This window comes from Streptopelia decaocto, assembly GCF_964273445.1.
Source record: "Streptopelia decaocto genome assembly, chromosome: 8".
NCBI classification, from domain to species: domain Eukaryota; kingdom Metazoa; phylum Chordata; class Aves; order Columbiformes; family Columbidae; genus Streptopelia; species Streptopelia decaocto.
In genome coordinates, this window is record NC_138662.1 from 2,907,422 (window position 1) to 2,927,438 (window position 20,017).

The following is a 20,017-nucleotide window of genomic DNA, read 5'->3' on the forward strand; positions in this document are numbered from 1 at the left end:
CTCATGGTGGCTTGTCTGAAGGTTTTTGTGCAAAGATCTACAGCAGAAAACCCAATATATCTCTGAATGTTGCATGATGTAATTCAAGGTTTCTCTCTTTTGTGGAAATATTGGCTGTGGTTTGATTACTCGTGTAGGGAACACTGGACCTCATGGGTTGACACTAGTGATGCTGGGGGTCATTGGGTCAGGATGCAGATGCTCTCTTTGCTTGCAGAGGTCGTTTGCCTTCTATTCCAGAGCAGCAGACTTCTCTGGAGCCAACAGCAAGGCATGAGGCAGGAGTGCCTTTAGTTCCCTAAAGTAACTTGTCCCTGGCTCTGTCCCCTAAAATCAGCCTTTGCTACTGAGTCAAGCTTTTGGTATTGAAATCTCAATCTATTTATACATTTAAACATCTTGAAGGGAATGTTGCCAGCTATATTTAGCATGGAAGATTTGAAGTTTTAGGAGTTTTGTGGTATAATCTGATACATGTATTTTGTTACTAAATTATTGTAATGTTTCTGTTTTACTGTTCTGGGCTTACGTAAGCACATTTAAATTAAAGATGCGTGATCTTTAGCAAAGAGAACTGCTGCTTTAATTCAGATATTGTATAAATTGCTAGATGGAGGTTGCTTTGAGTGCTAAAATAAAAAGCATGCCTCTACAAGAAAACAAACCTTTAAGATATGAGAAATGGTCATATTTGCATAACACTCAGAATACTGCAGTATTAACAGTGCTTCTTTTCTGAGGATAAATTGATCTCACTTCATTTTTTTTTTATCATATACTTATTTCACGCTATCTAATTCCCTTAAGAAATAGCATAATTATGGCTCTGCTTCCAGTGGTACAATAAGCTATTTGTGCTTCCCACGATTCTGTGGGACATGAGTTGGCAGAATTTGATACTAAATATAAACTCCCCCCAGTTTATTTCCTACTCCTCAACTTGTTTAAAAGTTCTTGGTATTATTTGACAATTCACTATCAATGTCTTTGAACATTTCTGCCGTGATGTTAGGCCTTAAGGCCTCTATAGATGACTGGTCTACCAATTTGTGTGATTATCTGAGGTTAAATGTAAAAATTTAAATTAATAACTTAACGTATGTAACTCATGTTACCCTATAAAAATCTGAGACTAATTCACAGCTTTTACTTTAGCACTCTACTGTCATACTTTTTTCCTTCGAGGTCTTAAGTTACTGTTGGTAATAAAATGGAAGTGCGTTTACAGCAGGACCTTCTGCCTTCTTAGAGCAGGACCCCATTGACTCTTTTTAGAAATAAGCTGCATAAATATAGAGGAGAGTTTAATTTTGCCAAGAAAAAAAAAAATAGTTGGGAGAATAGTTTTTGAGTATTAAGGAGAAATGTCATCTCTGGTGCTATTAAAAAAAGCTGAATAAGATCTAATTTGGAATATGGAAAAAAGAGAAGGTGGCAAGTGTTGGAAAAAGAAATAGCGTTTAAGCTTACCTATAATTTAAGCTATTTTTTTTGTAACTCTTTTAGTTTTCTTTCAGTTTTGAGTTTTAAATCTGTTACAAGCTATTTGTCTTTTGGATACTTAAAGCTATGGTCTTGGTTGTCTCATTTAATTTCTCAAATGAAGAAAGCAGTGGCTTTATACTCAAGAAGAGCTGGGCAACTGTACTTTACAGGCTTCAGAAGTCATGAAAAAACATTTTAAACTCAGTAATACACAATAGTACAGTTAAAAGATTTATTTTGGTTTGAGAAAAGATGCTTGCCCGGTGCCCATAACTGCAATTCCCCAAGTTTGCTGGGCAAGCACCTGCATGAGAAACTCCACAGAACTCTGAATGCACCTATTGATTCTAAACAACAAGATTCTAAACTGTAAAACTGTCTTGTCTTTGGGCAAGAGCAAAGGGAAACCTCTAGATTTCTTCCATGTATAAAAGTGTTTCCACATCTGTACAATACGCTTGTTAAGAATGTAGGGAGAGCAGATGTGTATCTCCTAGCTCACTTCAAACCTGCAAATTATTTTCTGTTCTTCGTGAGGTATTGCTGTATACTCAAGCAGGGCATGATTTGCTGAACTAACAAAGCGTACAATATAAAGAATTTTGTAATAAGAATAGGTGTTCAAGTCAGTGCATCCCTGGGAGGTCTAACTAGAAGACTGTGATCTGCCATGAAAATTACAATTGGGGTTTCCTTTCCTTTCATCCTACAAAATCTATAAACGTCTGCAGTTCTTAATGTCAACCTTATGCCTTTTAAAGGAAATATCAATGTGCCTAAAATATTGCCATGAACAAAAATCCACGGGGATGGTTCTTGGCTTAGGAGAAGCAGTATGTCCCTTTTGTAGAAAATACCGTTTGTGTTGTAGAATGTATTTATATAATGGAAAAGGCTAGGGTGGTAAAAACGCTAATTATGTAAACAAGTGTTGACCTTGCTCTAAAATAATTACTTGAACATTTGCTGTTGAGCTCTTAATAACAAAAAATATTGTCCTTCCAGCTGACAGCACGTTTGACAGCGGCCAGGGCTCCACGGTTTATTCGGACTCGCAGAGCAGCCAGCAGAGCGTCATCTACTCGTCGCTGGCCGAGGCGGGAGCCCCCGCGCTGCAGCGGGTGTACAGCCCCCCGCTGAGCGACGGCCCCGCGCTGCCGCACGCGCTGCCGCCGCTGGGCCACTACCAGCCGCCCGCCGCGGTGAGTCCGCGCTCCGCCGCGTCCTCCCGGAGCCTCCGTCCTACTGAACGGCGCGTCTGTGCTCTTGTTTTCAGTGGGCTTGCTCTATATGTTCCTCGCTCGCCTCTGTCGGTGGTGACTGGCTCAGTAACGCGTTTCTAGTTGATCTGAAATGTGTGGTTGATGGTATATACCCAGCTATACGTGCCATTCTGAAGAAATGCTTCACTGGCAGCTGTCAAACTCAGTAAAAAAGTTTTTTCTCAACCTGTTGTTGCTGAGCTACGTTAGTAGCTTTGCAATGATTAGTTTTGAACTTGCAGTTGTATTTGAGAGCTGTTCTGTTTGGTTTTGCTTGTTGTCAGTGTAGCCACACATCACTGGTCCTTCATTTGTTCAGGAGCTTCTTGGGTCTGATGTTGTTCCAGTTGTGACAAAGGGCACACATCCAGTCGTGGTGTTTCTGGCTCTAGGTTTGGATTTAATCTTGCACGGACTTGGTGATGTCTGTCCAGTACTGAGGCTCCAAATCAGGCACTGGTAGCCCAGTCAGATGTTCACAATTTCTCCTGTTGTTGTGCTGTTTCGACCTTGACCAAAAGCAGTTAATGGAACCACTGGTGCAAGAACAAACACATGGGAGCGAATGCAGATCTTCAGGTGCTTCCAGTGAGAGTCACAATGTGCATGTGTTGAGTCCTTTGGGAGCTGTGGCAGCACCGTGTTCCCGCTCCAGCCTGCACCTGTCACAGGTGACAGGCATTGCTCACGCTGCTTTTCACCGCCACAGTGACCACATCATGGCTTTGACTCCAATTGCAAAGGAATAGGAGCGGAGAACATATGTCTGTGGACAAGAGAAGAGGCAGCAGGGGCCTCTGGTGGCACTGGGGACCTCTGCATGCCCTGCAGAGCTGATGGTTCCTCCACAGCCTTGTTGTTCAGGCCCAGCCTCTTCATTTCACCATGGCCAAGATCAAAACATGTTGTGGATCAAAAAGATGCCCTAATGCCTGTTGAATACGCTCATTGCCCTGGTAGCCAACTCTTGGAGAACTCAGTGTCTCAGCCTCTACCGCAACTGGCGGTTCAAGTTTAGACCTGCTGCTGTTACATCAACCTTTCCAATACACAGTAAGCCAAAAGACCAGTTCTTCTGTGAGATCTGCAAGAGCTGCAGAAAACGTTCTGCCTCCCGAGCCCTGCGCGGGCAGAGGAGCCAGCGCGCCTGGACGGTCCCGGCCTGCGTGTCCAGCAGGTGCTGTGGGGAGCAGCTGCCCCGAGCCCTGGAACCAGTAAGAATTATAGTCATGATGTGGTAGGTTAGTTTGGTTTTGTTTCATCTTATTTGACTTAAGAGAAGAAAAAAATAAAATCCGGGACAAATAGTTTTTTTTCCTGCTTGATCCGGGTTTACCCTACATACTTAAAGTGCATCATTTTCCCTGGTTTTACCTTATGTTTTCCAAAATACCCACAAGAAATTATGAACTGTATTTTGTGAATGCACTGAAACATGACTGTTCACCTGAAAGAGAAAAGATTTGTCCTTGACATCTGTAGGCAGCTCCCTCCAGTGTGGAAACCACCTTTCCAATGTGCATGTGTCTCCTGGGACGCATCCTTCCTCATTTCTTGTTCACCTGAAACACCACCTTACCAACTCTACATCTAATGCTCAATATACATTTTTTTAATTAAAAGTATTAGATATTATTAATCCGAGCTGTGCAACATATTCTTTTAGAGCAAACTCATTCTTGCTTTTGATAGGTTTCAGTAGTTTTAATCTAAATGCATTACTCTTCTGCTAGAGAGTTTGGAAAGATAATAACCTTTATTCGTGAGCAAAATACTTTCTCATAGTTTTTATTTTTGACAGTAGTTCCATATTTTTTCTTCCTGTGATAACTTAGGTAAAAAGTTCCGAGGTTTGAAAGTATCAACACACACAGGAAACAGAAATCTGACTCAAAACAAAGAAAATCACTATATTTATCTTGGAGATAATATATCAAGCTAACAAGCACATAATGGGAACTGTAGTAGGTTGGGTTTTTTTAGGCTTAGGAGCCTCAGTCTGACATACCATTTATCTTTAATCTATCCACTTTGCGCTAAAGTTTTGGAGAACTGTTTTTACAAACCCTATCTGAATTTGTTTTCACTTCCACTGTGGTTTTGTTTCTCATTTCTCTATTTGTTTTCTTGACATCCATTTCAAGTAAATCACCTACGTTTTGGAAGATAAAGATTCTTTATGAAAATATGAAACTCTGAAGATAAGTTTCTTTCTCACCCAGTTAGCAACATGCTGCTATTGGTATATTCTCACTTTGTATGTGCTTTCAGCGTTTTTTCCGGTCTGCGCGCTTCTTTCCAGAAAGAAATGCAATGCGGTTTGGTTGTCCGATTTGGAATTTGCTGGCTTTTTGCCACGTGTTTAGATTAAGTAACTTTCTGTTCCTTGCAGATAACTTTTCATCTTTTTCCCCGCTCTGTGTTGAACCGTGTAGCCTGTTCCTTGCGATTCTGTTCCCGATGAGCAGTCGCAGACTCGTGGCTCTAACACCTGCCCTCCCTCTCCACAGCCGGCGCCCGTGGGGCCCCCGCGGCCCCAGCACTACCAGGAGCCACCGATGCCGTTCCCCGTGGTCCAACCCACCTCTGGCACCTCCCTGCCGCCTGTGATGGCCAGCCAGCAGGTGAGGGCTTGCCCACTGCCAAAAAGTGCTGCTTTCCTCCCATTCCTTGCCTGCGCTCTGCTCCAGCCCATCCCTGGTAGCAAGTTTGAGTTGTTTGAAATTGCCACTGGAGAGACTCAGGGATGGGGCAAGGGCCGCTGGGTTTGAGGGACGGATGGTAACAGACTCGAGGACAGTCGTGTGGTACCTTGGAATGTCTTGATGTAGGTCAGGGCTGCTCTTCTGTTGTCTGAGGGAGCTGGGGCTCATGAGCTTGGAGGAGACTGAGGGGTGACTCATTAATGGGGATCAATATGGAAAAGGGGGAGTGTCAGGAGGATGGAGCCAGGCTCTTCTCGGTGACAACCAGTGACAGGACAAGGGGCAATGGGTGCAAACTGGAACACAGGAGGTTCCACTGAAAGATGAGAAGAAACTTGTTCCCGGTGAGGGTGGCAGAGCCTGGCCCAGGCTGCCCAGGGAGGTTGTGGAGTCTCCTTCTGTGCAGACATTGCAACCCGCCTGGACACCTTCCTGTGTAACCTCATCTGGGTGTTCCTGCTCCATGGGGGGATTGCACTGGATGAGCTTTCCAGGGCCCTTCCAACCCCTGACATTCTGGGATTCTGTTGTGGCCTAACAGCATTGGCTTGAAGCCTTGTACAGATTGCAGTGTACTAGCTTGGTCCTTAATTTTGCATTATTATTTGGCACCTCCTTCTAAAATATTAGAGAGAGAGACTCTGTTACCTGGTGTCAGTTGTCTTTGAATCCTTGGCAACGCTGCTTTTTGTCTCGTGCATGTGTGTTAAGTGTAATTCACTATAGGCATCCAGCCAGTAGCTTTATCTTCCAAGAGAATGTCTCTCTCTAAAATGTACACAAATAGTAATTTTATGTGTTTTGAATTATCAAATTCTCCACAAAACCTGTATTCCTTGAAGGTATTTATAAAGCAGCTGGGCAGGCCATATCTGCCTCCGTGCACAGCGGTGGTGTGAGACACTGACCTGTACAACGTGGTAACTCGTGGCTCACTTGATTCTGCAAAAAGCTTGGCTTCCTTTGGTAGCATCTGTATACTTTGTGACTGGCTTGTTTCATATCTCTCCAAACCTTTTTAGCTATTAATATTCATCTCATGAGTTGCCTTTTTTTTTAATGTGCTTCTGAAAGCATCAGTATAAGGACAATGTATTTTGTTCTTCTTGAAAAACACATGCTGATGGGAAGGTTTGTCATATATGGGATTTTCTTTTCCGAAGGGCAGGGATATGCTCATGATTCTCTCAGCCAAAAGTTTTACACTTATGCAAATTTAGGACCTCACCAGTTGTCCAGAACTTTCTAGTGGCCCCTGGAGCTTTATGCTGACAGCTCAAAATCTGTTGTTTATTTCCTCCTATGAGTAAATGCTGCTTTGGAATAGGCTATTTGCCCAACTTACTTGAATTCTTTCACATGCCTTTTCCTCACAGCTTTGCTGTGTCTCGAAATAATTCTGATAGCAAAAGGATTTAATAACTAGTCTTCTTCTAATCTTACCAGGGAGCCAAATAAAATACTTTGTACAGTATTATTGTTACAGAAATAAGTAAAATGATAAGTTTCTGTGCAGAACTTCCCAGAACATGTGTGTGCTTCAGACAGAAGTATTAATAGTTCTGGTGTTCCCAGAGTCTCCAGGTACGATGCCCTGAGCGCTGGAGATCTGCATTCTTTTTCAGATGCATGGTAGGGCAGGTCAAGGAAAGAATGGGGAATCAGGGTGAAAAAATTAATCTGTCTAACATGATCCTGTATGAACACACACTGATGGCTCAGACGTGTGGGATCAATATTGCATCTCCTAGTTTATTTTTTCCCATTTGGGTATCTGTGCGTTTATGATGTTATGGTTATAATGTGGCAAAGTTAGCATAATTGAGTGGGATATTTTGTCCTCTGTGTGCCTCATGCAGCTCACAAGCATCCTGTAAAACACAAGTTGAATTTGAAATGGAGGGTTTAGGAAGCCGCTTACTTCCACAAGCTCAATTTTAGTGCTTTTAACGGAGCCACAGGTGGGGTGAACAGCCCGTGTCAGCGTGCTAGTTCCACAGATACGTGGGCAGCCCGTTGAAGCTGTGGATTCACCCAGCCCGCGGTGCCGAGACACCCGCGCTGGCGCTGGGTTGTTTGCTCCAGCCCTGCCCCGTGTGCCCGGGACTGCTCTGCTCCTCTGGCTCTGGCGGGAGAGCCCATGGTGCAGAGCTCGTGCCGTGAGATGAGCAGGTCCCCCGATGCCATGGGACGAGCGGGTCCCTCCGTGCCATGGGTGGGCTCCATCTCAGCCAGTTTGCTCTCTCCCATTGCCAGTTCCAGGCTCCTGCTGAGCTTGTTCACATCAGTGCTGCCATACCCTTGAGTGTGCGGTTTTAATTGGGTAAATGCCCCTGCTTTCCCAAAACTTGCGATGGCAGAAACTGCAATACCTTGTTTTTTTTGTTCCGTGTGGCAAGGTGAACACGCAGGCAAGACCCAGAAGCTGATGCTGTGCAGGGTTGTTGGTGCTGCCCCTTGCACTGCTTGTGGCATTCGATGCGTTCGCCCCCAGACACTTGACACCAGTCGACAAATACTCTCTTGTTTGCTGATCCTTGCATTGGCAACTCGCCAGTTGTGCTTGAATTTTACCTATTAAGAATGGATGGCATCTTGCTTCCTTGATACATCTTCTGCAATTTTATTGTATTAATACCTAAAAACTGGTTGAAGAATCCTGCCACTGTGAAAGTGCAGAGCAAAATATTACAATACTGATTTATGATGCAAGTGGTGAAGATGAAAAGTTACGATGCGTGGCTATTCATTTTGAAGTTACCTTTTCGCCATTGAGCTCGGTGTGAGGCTGTGTGTCTTGTACAGCCCCGGTGGAGCCATCGATCCTGTGGGCACCGGTTCCATCCTTCTGACACAGAGGGGTTTTTTAAAGTACTTTTAGCGTTAATTAGAGGAACTGAAGAAGGAGATACTTCCACACTTTCTATGCTACCAGTTTGTTACTGATTACTTTCAGCTTTAATGCAGCTTTTGATTGCTGTTCTACTGTTTAAAATCTGGCAGGCCAGCGCAGCACTGTTTTCCCTGGGAGGGTAAAACTGCTTTTTTGGCTGCCGCTTTGTTAGTACAGCACCTCAGAAATAACTGGGATCCAGCTTTTACTATAATTATTGTGTTTTATTCATGTCTCAGATAATAAGTGTTGTATATTTCAATGCCTGCTACATTATGTAGTCAGGTTTTGAATGCCAAGATTAGCTGGGTATAATCTGCAGCGTAGGAATCTTTGAAGTTAGTAGGTGGGGATTTTACAGAGCCAACCAGAAAAATCTTGGGGGTTTAAAGAGTTTGAGTCATTACAAATAACCTTTCCAAGACAGTTAGAACTTGTCTTTTCAGGTAATGTATCTTGCGTTTAAATATGTTTTAAACAGAGGCTTTTGTACAGTGTTTATTTAAATTAGGAGCGCCCTTCTCTTCTAAAAACCATCCCTACTCTGAGCGACAGTTCTATTCTGGCTGTGCCGCTTGGGCTAGAGAGAGGAATGGGTGGCTGTGTCCAGTGAACCGTTTCTCATAGCATACAGGCTATAACCCGTTTTTATTCCTTCCTTCCGCAGCAGCAGCCCCTGTCGCAGCCCGCGTCCCTGCAGCAGGTGCTGGCCAGCCAGCCCGTGTGCCCGCTGCAGCCGGCGCCCCATCTGCTGCCCCAGTTCCAGCCCCCCAGCTCGCAGGTGGCGGCGCCCAGCACCCCCCTGAAGCCCCTGCAGATCCCGGCCGTGCCGCAGCTGCCGCCCGTGGCCCCTTCCCAGGTAACGCCTTGGAAAACGGTGTGTGGGTGCATCCATTGGAGTAAAGCTTCCCAGCTAATAATTAATGTGATTTGCAGTTTTTGTGTGGCTATTGTGAATGCATGCCAATTTAATTAGTCCATAAGAATATAGCTTTTTTTCCTGACTCCTGTATATTTCTTTACAATTTGTTTGGTGAAGCAAAAAACTCCTATGTGAGTAATCCTTTGTCATGCCTGGAGAGTCCACTTAATGGCAGTTAAAAATTTGCAATAACTGCATTTTTTTTTTCTGCACCTTCCTCTCTGGCATCCTCTATTCCCCATCCCAGGCTTAAGAGCATGAGAAGTTGTCCTTTTTATTTCTTCTTCTGAGTTCCTAATGTCACCACTTTCCCCACCACTCACCCATTCCCCTCCCAAGCTCTCAGCCCTGTTTCTGATTTCAGTAGTGGGGATGGACCCTTTCCTGGGCCGCGAAGGGTTTTTTGGGGCTGTTGGTGTCTCCTGGTGACAGCCACCCTGATGGAAAGCAGCTTGTGACAAAGGGGAAGAAGCAAACTGCTTCTGTGGTGACAGGGCAGTCATGGTCTGCTATGGGAGGCTTTCATTGTAAAAACCCTTTTATGGGATCTTCCATGCTGCCTGGGTTGCTGCCAGACTGTTTAAAGACAAGGGGGTTAAATTGTCTTGCTGAGTTTTGCACAAACAAGTGTTGTGTTTTGTCTAGTCCGATTCCTCTTCATTTCTGTGAAAATGAAGGCAGCTTTTAATCAGTATGTTACGTGAAGGCTTCAGGCTAGTGTTAGAAATAGTTTTAATATTTTAAGGTATAAAACTGTCCCCCCAAAATGAGTTTTTCTCTTTTGGTAATGATTTAGTCATAAATCAGTTTTTATTACTGTTTACAAACCTCAGGAAATGAATGAAAGTGACTAACAGACATAATTATTGTGGCACAGGTGATTTTTACATGCTTGTATGGCAAATGAAACTACTTTGTACCATCAGCGAAAGCCCTTGCGATTCATATGATATTATATTTTTTTTCAGATTCCTCAGTTTCCTGTCATTCCTGCAATTACTCCTCTGGCAGGACTTGACAGCCTTCCTCCAACCCTCTCTGACATACCGGCTGCAAACGTGCCCCCCATCCCAGCTCCTTCTCAGTACTTTGCTCCAGCCGTGCTGCTGCCCAGCCTGCCCATGAACCCCGCGCTGCCCATGGCGCCCAACTCCCCCGCCCTCCCCATGCAGGCCGTCAACCTTCCCCACACAACCGTGGCGTCTCTGGTCTTGCCCTGCCAAACAATAGTGCCAAATATGTCGGCTGCTCCGATCCCATTGCTTGCCGTGGCGCCGCCGGGGGTGCCCGCCTTGCCGCCGCACCCCGCGGTGCCGCCGCTGCCCCCGCAGCAGATCTACCCGGCCGCCTTCCAGCAGATCATGGCGAGCGAGGCGCCCTCGCCCCATCCCACGCAGAGCACGCAGGCCGTGTCCCAGCCGCAGCAACCGCCGCCTCCTCAGTCACTGCAGCCCAGCATTGTCCATCCCTCCGAGCAGCCTCTCTCCGCGCCCGCGGCCGCTCACCAGGTAACGCGCTGGGCACGGGGCGCTCGGGCCTGGCCCCCCGGGGGGTTGGTGAAGGCAGGCGTCCCCGGGGCTCGCTCCCTTGAAACGCGCAGGGGGTTTTCTGTGCTCTTAAGATGCTTTGTGAGCTTCTAGACCTTGGTCCTGCAGCTGGTTGCTAGAGCTGTGAAGTCAGGTAAAGCAGGTGGGGTCTTAGGTGAATATTGAGGATCTTAGAATCACAGAATATTTGGGGTTGGAAAGGACCTTCCCAGCTCCCCCAGTGCCCCCCCTGCCATGACAGGGACATCTTCACCAGCTCAGGTTGCTCAGAGCCCCGTCCAGCTTGGCCTGGGATGTCTCCAGGGATGGTTCATCCACCACCTCTCTGGCCAACCTGGGCCAGGCTCTCACTGCCCTCAGGGCCAACAATCTCTTCCTCATGTCCAGCCTGAATATAGGATATAGGGAATAATCTAAGAGGCTTTGGAAAGTGAGCAGACAGGAGCACTTTTTGGATTCCCTCTTCCTTCTTCCTTCTCAAATACAAAAGAGGCTTGAGCTGCAGTTGTCCTGCAGCAGAAGAGGCCGTGCTGTGCCAGCCCCGTAGTGTGACTCCGGTCTGTGCACCATGCGGACGGAGGCTGTTGTACGCTCCCGGGAAAAATGGGTGAGCTGGCAGGGTGGTGGAGCTGTTTTGATGTAGAATTGCTATAAAACAGTAAAGGGAAATGGCCGTTCTGTAACAGCTCTAGAAAACTGCACAGAAGAGGTCTGTCAGACAAGAATTATTCTAGCTGCAGACCCTTCCCCCCTTAAAAGAAACAAAACATAAAATGGAGCTTCTAATAGTAGCAGTTTTTACAAGAGAACTTGTTGACATGAGTCTGTAAATACTTCTATTGCCACCTCTGTGATCTGACAATGTGAAATGCAGTCTGACCCAAGGAGGAGAGAGCACTAAATCTGTTAATAATGGTGTTCTTGAAAATCTGTGTTCTACTACATCACTTTGCCATAACATATTGATTAAAATTCATAACATCCCATTTGAACCTGCCATATCACGGCATCTTCAAAGTAAGACATCATTTTTATATTTCTCTCTTCAGCCGTATATTTGGTACAGAAATATTGTTTGTGAAAATGTAGGCAACACGGAGCCCGAGACAGTTCCCGCTGAGCTCGTTAGCCATAGTGATTCTAATGGCTTTAGAGGGAATTCAATCAGGCCCGTTCCGCCCACCAAGCACGGCAAACACCAGAACTGGGTAACCGATACTCCCAAACAGTCCTGACATGGCAATTATCTATCAAATACGTATGAAAGAATTACATAGTAATTTTTAGGATTAAAAATAGCTATTAGAAATGAAATGGACAAGTGCAGATGAATATTCAAAAATAACTTCTATGTTTTAAAGTACTTTTAATGGAGAGGTATTTCTGTAAATAAAGGCTTTCCAGTGCACTGCTGTTTTGGCAGCTGACCTTTAGTACCTTTGAGTTTAGTTTTGCCCAGGTAAATTACACATTGAAACATTTTGTGAATTACTCTAGTTACATACAATTAAAAAACCCCACTGCTCTTTTGCAATGTACACCACAGTTGCTATTCTAACAACCTCCTCTTAAGCAGTTGTGTAACTGTTCAGTGTTGTGAAGCACACTGCATCTTTATTATTCTGGGTTTTCATGTAGATAAAAATAATGTTGACTCGTATCCAGAATCAGCAGAGATCATGCCATAACGAAATTGTGTGGCCTAGTTCTCATCTGACCCTTGATATTTAAAAAATATCTTTTCCAAGTAGACTGAACCTATAGATGATGATACTTCAAAAAAAGTAAAGAATTGGCCTGTGTTTTACCTGGTACTAAAAAGCCTTTTTTCTTTCGTATTTTCCTTTCCTTTTTCCTCTTCCCACAAGCTCAGTCCCCTTGGAAAAACACATGATGTACCTAAAAGGAGAATGTTCTGTTCTTAAATGTAGAACTCAAAAGAACTGTTATGCAAAATAACAGCGTGGTCTCTAAGGTAGTTGGCATCTAATCGCACCGGTCCAGTTCCCACAAAGCGCTTACGCACACGAGTTATTTTAATATGCTGAAGAAATCCATAGAGATAAGTGAAACTTCCTCTTGTGTGCGAAACACAAGGAGATGTCTGCAGGACTGGAGCCTTGGTGCTTAGTGTGTCAGGAGCTAAGTTGTGTCTTGTGTTTAAACTAAATGGAAACCAATGTCTTCCCTGAGACACTGATGTATATTCAGTAAGAAAGTTACTTATGTGGCCTGTACCAGCTACTGGTTCCATGTATAACATAGATTTTTAAAAAGATCCTAATTTAGATTATGGGTCCACTGTGTTTTTCCCTGCATGGACATTGTGGTATGCTTGTTGAAAGCAGAGCAAACTATTCAGAACAGCGAATTCATAATCTAGGATTTTAATTTCTTAGCAAAATATGGCTTTGTTTCTACAAATTAAGCAGTGCCTGAGCAATACACACGTTGCCATAATTACATGGGAAGAATCGCTGGATTTTTATTTAGTCATTTCAAAGAAAGCTTAAACCCTTGTGTAGTTACCTTTCCACACAGAGATCACACATTACGGTCTCATCGTGGAATTATAATCCTTTCTCCGTGAACTCTGGTGACTTCGGTGCCTTGTCACGTAAGCGGCGAGCGCTCCGAGCAGGTTTTGTTCTAACAGCCGTCTGTGTTGCAGCAGATGCCGGGACACGCTCAGTTCGCTTTGGAAGCTGGAGCCCCGGTGCCCGTGCTGCCCGTGCAGCCTTCCATGGTCATGTCGCCGCCGCTGCAGCTGCAGCCCGACCTGCTGCCCGCCCGCGTCGCTCCCGAGGGCCTGGCCCAGCTGCACGGCAGCCTCGCCGCGGCCAGCCCGCCCGTCCCCGCCGATCCCGCTCCGCCTCTGCTGCAGCCGCAGCCCGACCTGCCCCAGCCGCTGCCCCCGCAGCTCCCGGCGCCCTGCTCGGCTCTGCCGCCGGGGCCGGACGCATCTCAAGAGGTAGAGCCGTTTCCTCTAACTCACTCACCAGCCTCAGCCTTCTTACTTATTCCTTTGTGAAATAATCTCCCTTGTGAAATAAGCCCTTTATCCCCTCTCGCCATATTGAGCCGCTTGTCCGAGGTGCCGGCAACTCTAGGTCAGCAAATAACTGGCTATTGCAAATGAAGCTGGAAACTGCATTTGTGACTTGTGAAATGTCTCCAAGTAATGAGGCAGCAGGACTAAGTGCCTCTTTGTAGCTGGGAACAAACACAGGGATAGAAATGACTTTCTTTTAAGTGCTGTGGGTCAGTAAGAAGCTGTTCTGTGGAGTTTCATCCATGTTTTGTCCAGTCTTGTTTTAAAAGTCTTGAGCAGTTGTGCAACCAACCATCATTTGCCTTAAGAAACTGTTTCACAATCTGATTTTTCACTATGTAAAAGCTCTTTGTGCTCCTCAGCTTGAGCCTTATTCTCATTTCATTTAGTCTTGTGTCCTTCTGGATTGTCTGAGTTCTAGTCTCGCACTGGGATTTTTGTTTCTTCAGATTCTTATAGGCATTCCCAATTCTCAGTGGCCATTTAAGCAAGATACATTTTATCATTTTCTTTATAAAACTTTATCATTTTCTTAATAAAAGTTCTGTCTATTTTGACTTTTCTTTCCACTCCCATAATTGTTTAACCTTCAGCCTTGACAGAATGTCACAGAATGTTTCCTTCTCCTCAGCTCTTTAGTAGATATCCATAAACAAAGCAAAACAAAGGTTTTGGCATCTGTACCAGATTTCAGTAAGACACTAATGTGTTCCCCTCCTTGAATGGAAATGCCCTTCAGCAATTCTGCTTTCAGGATTGCTCCTTTTGTGGCTCTCTGTTCTGAGCTACCTTTCCTCCCAAAGTAACAATTTCCAGCTTTTCAAGCTAAATCTCTTTTTACACATTTTGATGCATGTGCCTCATGCCTTTACAACACAGTACAGGCTACAAATTTGGGTAGAGGGACAACTGAACTCCTCTTCAAGAAGATGTTCAGTAAGGATGGAGCTGACACTAGAACTAGATTCTGGTTCTCCATTTTGCTTTTCCTTCTTGTGGCAGTTGAGTTCTTGTCAAAAAACTATTCATGCTGTGATGCAGAACGTTTCCTGACGAATTTCTGTGTTCTCTAGAGTAGATATAGCAGCAATGGTAGAACCTGCAGAGTCCCACAGTAAAGCCTGTGTCAGGCTTATCCCTCACTCCAGGTATTTTGCCTCCAACTGCCTTTTTTCTGGATGTGCAGCTCATGTCAGAATCAATGCTGATGCCAAGGCTACAGCCTTCAATGCATTGGAGATTCTGGAAATGCGAATAATAACCTTCTTTGTTGTGCAGTGTGATATGAGGGGGTACAAGTTGTCTTTTATTATCTGAGAAATCCATGCCTACTGAGGCACTTGTCTGTCCTGTCACTTTATCATATCCTTAGGACCATTTAACCACTGTTTTGCTAACCTCATTCTCACATTTCACCTGTACATTAACTCCCTTCTCCCTTTTAATCTAAGGAATTAATCCAGTATCATAGGATGGTCAAATTGATCAATGCACTGATTTTGTGACATACATTGCTAAGGTTTTCTTGGGTGTAAGAGGAGTTTCATATGGATATATACTTGAAACACTGCGTTTTGTTGCTACTCTGCCAGAACTCTTTTATCGCTCTCTTTTGTTGAAGCAGGGAGTGGGGTTATCCACTGACCTTTGAGCTCCAGCTATTTGGTATTAAGATGTAGCAATGACAGTTGGAGGGCTTGTTTCTAGCTGTGTGTCTATGGGAGGATTTTATAGATTAATGTTTGTAAATGTACATATAAATATATAATTATATTTATGAATATATTTGAGGGGTGTGTATATACCTACACAGTTATATACATGTGTGTGTCTGTGTCCATACATGGAAGTTCGTTACAGTAGCATCATCATCACAAATTCTGTGAAAACTGGCCTACCTGGTGCAAAAGTCATGCTATCCATGGCTATCCTAATGTTGCAACCAGCAAAGAGGGAAGCTTTTAGGGGAAAATTCCTTTTGCATAGACAGCAAGAGGATGTGAGATGAAGGCTGTGTTTTTAAAGGATACATTTTCATCTTTTATTTGTAGTTTTGGCAGAAATCTTCACAATAAGTCAAATACAATGAGAATACTTAACATATTTTGAAAAACTACACAGAGCAATGAAGCAAATGAGTTTATACTTTATTTTGGCTCTATGTGGATATGTCAGGCTATCAAGTTTTTCCTCTGTGGTGAGGACTATTTTTTCTTTCACCACCTCTTCTGCTTTAGAGACAGCAGAAGTAGAGGCTCTGCCTTCAAAAGTGGCTGTGCCCACTTACCGATGTAACTGAAGTCATGTTGAGAAGGTACAATGGGACATTTATTCCGAATTCCGCAAATTGGTTAAACAGAATGGTTTAGGATTACTGGTGTCTCAACAGCAAAGCTTTCTTAAAGGTGTTTTTCATCTCCCAATGTAATGCATTTACTTAAATGACTTTTTCTTACATTTTAGGAGCAGGCAATACAGGACAAACTTCAAAGTCTGTCACAGAGCTGTGAAAGGTATCAATATAATCTCTTTGGCATAAGAAATGTTTTCTTTCTGGAGGCTGTTTTTCCTCTCTGTTCACAAGGCCTGGCCTTTGCCGTGGCTGAGAGTGCAGTAGCAGGAGCTGAGCAGAAGATGGACGGTGTGTGTTTAGGGAGCATGTTGCACATGTTCTATGTGCAATGTGCCTCTTTTGGCTCCTCCAACCCTTTTAATTCTTTAGCTTGGGTGCTGCATCCCAGCCTTGATATATGTACAACAGTTTTCATTTCCGCATGTAACTTCTCTCTTTGTTAAGGTAACTGAAGCAGTACAGTCCCTGGTTTTGATGCCGTTGAACCTGTATAAAAACTCCACCTTTATTGGTTATAAAGCTTTGGGGTTAGGATTTTAGTGACCCTGTTCTGTTTTCCTCAATAGATGAGTTAAATTTTGTGAACTTTAAAGTTTTCATTCTATACCACCAAAAAAGTTAGCTTGACACAAGTCAGTGCAACCCTGCAACCTTGAAACGGAACTCTTTTTTCTCAAGGATTTGCTGCTTTTAAATACTGAATGGAAAGTGAAATCTAAATTTTGTGACTGTAGTTTAGTTCTGGTTATAAATAAGTTTGTCCATCTAATCTGTTGCAGAAAGGCACGTCACATTTTCAGCCTTCTATTAAATTCTAACGTGCCTGTTCCAGCATTGTGTTTGAGAAGCCACCTGTCGTGACAGCAGCGGCGCAGAGTCCGTGTCAGGACACGTCTCGCAGTCTCAGAGGGAGGTTTCCCTTCTCCAGGTGTATGTGTAACTCAATGCTGAGCTGGGTTGTGCTTTTGTAGAGTGGAGAGTAATGGCACCCAAATCGAACGGCTGGCAACGGCAGCAAAGCTGTGATCTGGAGGGTATCCTCTGCGCAAAATGTGTTCACTTTCCCAACATCGAGTTACACATCCGAGGTAGCTGCAAAGGGACTAGAAGTAAGCTGCTCTGTGCAACTAGTGCAGGGCAAGAAATAAAAGCCTTATACTTAAGCAAGAGATCCATAGGTTAGACTTAAATTCTTTTAAGCCCGTCTGGCTAAATGCGCTCAGGAATAAATTGCCCAGGAATGCTGAGTTCACAGGCGCTTTGTAAGATCAGTTTACACAAACCTCTGAGGACTGATTTAGACAGAGCTGATCATACCTTGGGGTAATAAATAGGCCAGATGGTCTTACAGAGTTCCTCCTGACGTGGTTTTTATGAACCTCTGAAAATTCCCTGCAAATTACTTGCATGTTGATGTTTTCTGTACATGTCGTATTACAAATAAGGTTGTTAGCAGCTACTGTTTTGGCTGCTAAAAATAACATACTGTTGCTAGCTGGTCATCTGGAAACTTGTGGCATAAAACCTTATTTCTGCTCCTCGAGAGCTGCAGAGAGAGCAGGGGCAGCGTCTTAGGGGATGCTGTACCGGGAGCTGAGAAAACTAGACCTTAAAAACGAGGCTTTTCTACGGTTCAGAGAGGGACTGTGAGGATCCCTGATGTGCAGGGGTCAGGGGATGTAGTGACAGGACTTTCCCTGTGGTATTGCCAGAAATGTTAATAAATCATTTCTTATTAGGTGTGATAGCCATAGTACATGCCTAACTTGTAGTTGACTTCAGGTACTGAGTATCTTTGGTAGCAGGCTTGGTTTGGGCCAAAGGAGTGCACATGTGCACCTTTTTGCAGTCTCTGTCATGTATCTTACCTTTGTGTAACTCCATTGTATGTGGTGGTGGTTTGATTTGGGGTTTTTTTTTCCCTTTCTCTTACAAAGCTACATGAGTCCAGATGTTGCTTCGGGTAAAGAGATGAGTGACAGCTTTGAAGGAGCAATAGGAAGTGGAAAACAAGAAGGAAAGTCTTCAAAGAAACATAAGAAATCTACCCGCGCTCGCTCGCGCCAGGAGAAGTCCAGCAGACCCAAACTGACCATATTAAATGCAAGTACAGCCTCTTAGCCTGAGGGTAACTTTAGGATTCCTTTGGCTTTGCTGGAAATAACCGCTGTTAATCTTTGCAGGTTTGTAACACGGGGGATAAGATGGTGGAGTGCCAGCTTGAGACACACAATCACAAAATGGTGACTTTTAAGTTTGATCTGGATGGTGATGCACCCGAGGAAATCGCTACTTACATGGTAAGACGGGGTGATGTGGTTGCACACAGTCTCTTAATGCACTGAGCTGCTTCAATCAGCTTATTCTCACATGTGCTTGTTGACCAAGCGTTCTCATAGCTGTGGAATGGGACATTAATCAAAATGTTACTGTTTTCCTCTTTATTTTGATGTGGCCTGATAGGTAGAGAATGAATTCATATTGCAGAGTGAGAAAGAGACCTTTATTGAACAAATGAAAGATATTATTGATAAAGCAGAAGATATGCTCAGTGAAGATACAGAAGGAGAACGAAGTTCTGACCAGGGTACAAGTCCCCAGCAAGATACCAACAGACTGGAAATGAATGAGGTAAGAAATATTAAAGACAGACTTCAACTTTGATTCCCTTTTTTAACAGCCAGTTACTATAAATTAATTTTACATCCTGTGTTGAAATACATATAATTTCTTAGCTAGAAAAATAATTCTTTTACTCCATTAAGGGTTACAATATGAGCGCTCCTTGGAGTGATGCTCCTCTTGCGTTGATGCAAGACAGCTCATTCTGTTCTCTTGGTTGTGTGTTTTTAACAGGAGAAGCGGCAGTCTCAGATGAAGGCACCTGTGTATCAACAAAATGGTAAGTGTGCCTTTGAATACAAACTTAAGCTCTAAGGCACTTATGCGAAGGTTTGCTGGATTCAGAAAGAAATCAACCAGTTACTTGTGGATGGAAATACATGTAGAAATATGGGTATAACAGTGGTCCCTGCTGTTAGCAACCTGGCAGCTCACAGGGCTGACCTGGATAATCCAACATTTGGGGTGTTTAGGGAAGCCCTGGACCACCCAAGCTGATACTCAGCAGTGGAATGGTCAGGCAGGCCCAGGCAAGGACACTCTCCTCACGACGAGAGCTACGTGTGCAAGAGAAAGCTAAAAGATTGTTTGCAATGGTAATTTAATTGACACTTCTCACCCATAAGTTTTTGGCTACTTTGGTATTATGGGGGGGGATCTTGGCCTTCTGAACACAATTGTATCTTACGGGTTTTACAGGCAAACGGGAAGGGAATTAGCTCTTTATTCTGTGTATAAGCCTGTGCTGGAGGGGAAAACAAAACCTCTGCTGGAGGAAGTGGTGTTCCTAAAATCCTGTTACTGTGTGTGGTGCTGTGTGTGTGCTCCATGCTTACAGGGCAGAAGGATGATTTAGAGCTTCTTTTGACAAGGGCAGGAACCGGGTGTTCCTCCAAACTTGACTTTCTGCTCAAAAGGCCTGGTTTATTTTTTGCCTGTAAAGGTCATATAATTTTCTCAGTACACCTTTTTTAACATGACATTTCTACTAATGAATGTTACAAAGTGTGGTATAGTTCTGGTTTGCCATTTACATATGCCCAGACTTTGGGATAAGATGTGGAAGGAAATAATAGCTAGAAAACATCCAACATGGAAAGGACAAGCTGGATAGATTTTATGTAATTAACAAATTTTTCATTTTGAGAAAACTGGCCACAGTACCCTTAGTAAAAT

At 44.0% G+C, this 20,017-nt stretch overlaps 1 protein-coding gene across 4 annotated transcripts in view; it reads left to right on the forward strand.

Annotated features, from left to right (window-relative positions):
- Positions 1-20,017, forward strand: part of WNK2 (WNK lysine deficient protein kinase 2) — a 112,208-nt gene that overhangs the window by 58,575 nt on the left and 33,616 nt on the right. For 3 of the 4 annotated variants that reach the window (XM_082059986.1, XM_082059989.1, XM_082059988.1), the window contains exons 9-18: positions 2,491-2,687; positions 5,258-5,371; positions 9,013-9,204; positions 10,236-10,775; positions 13,486-13,785; positions 16,330-16,379; positions 18,157-18,322; positions 18,403-18,519; positions 18,683-18,850; positions 19,076-19,121. In XM_082059986.1, coding sequence (XP_081916112.1) covers positions 2,491-2,687; positions 5,258-5,371; positions 9,013-9,204; positions 10,236-10,775; positions 13,486-13,785; positions 16,330-16,379; positions 18,157-18,322; positions 18,403-18,519; positions 18,683-18,850; positions 19,076-19,121 — 1,890 coding nt within the window. The remainder of the gene's footprint in view (positions 1-2,490; positions 2,688-5,257; positions 5,372-9,012; positions 9,205-10,235; positions 10,776-13,485; positions 13,786-16,329; positions 16,380-18,156; positions 18,323-18,402; positions 18,520-18,682; positions 18,851-19,075; positions 19,122-20,017) is intronic. The other variant, XM_082059987.1, reaches the window with a different exon arrangement.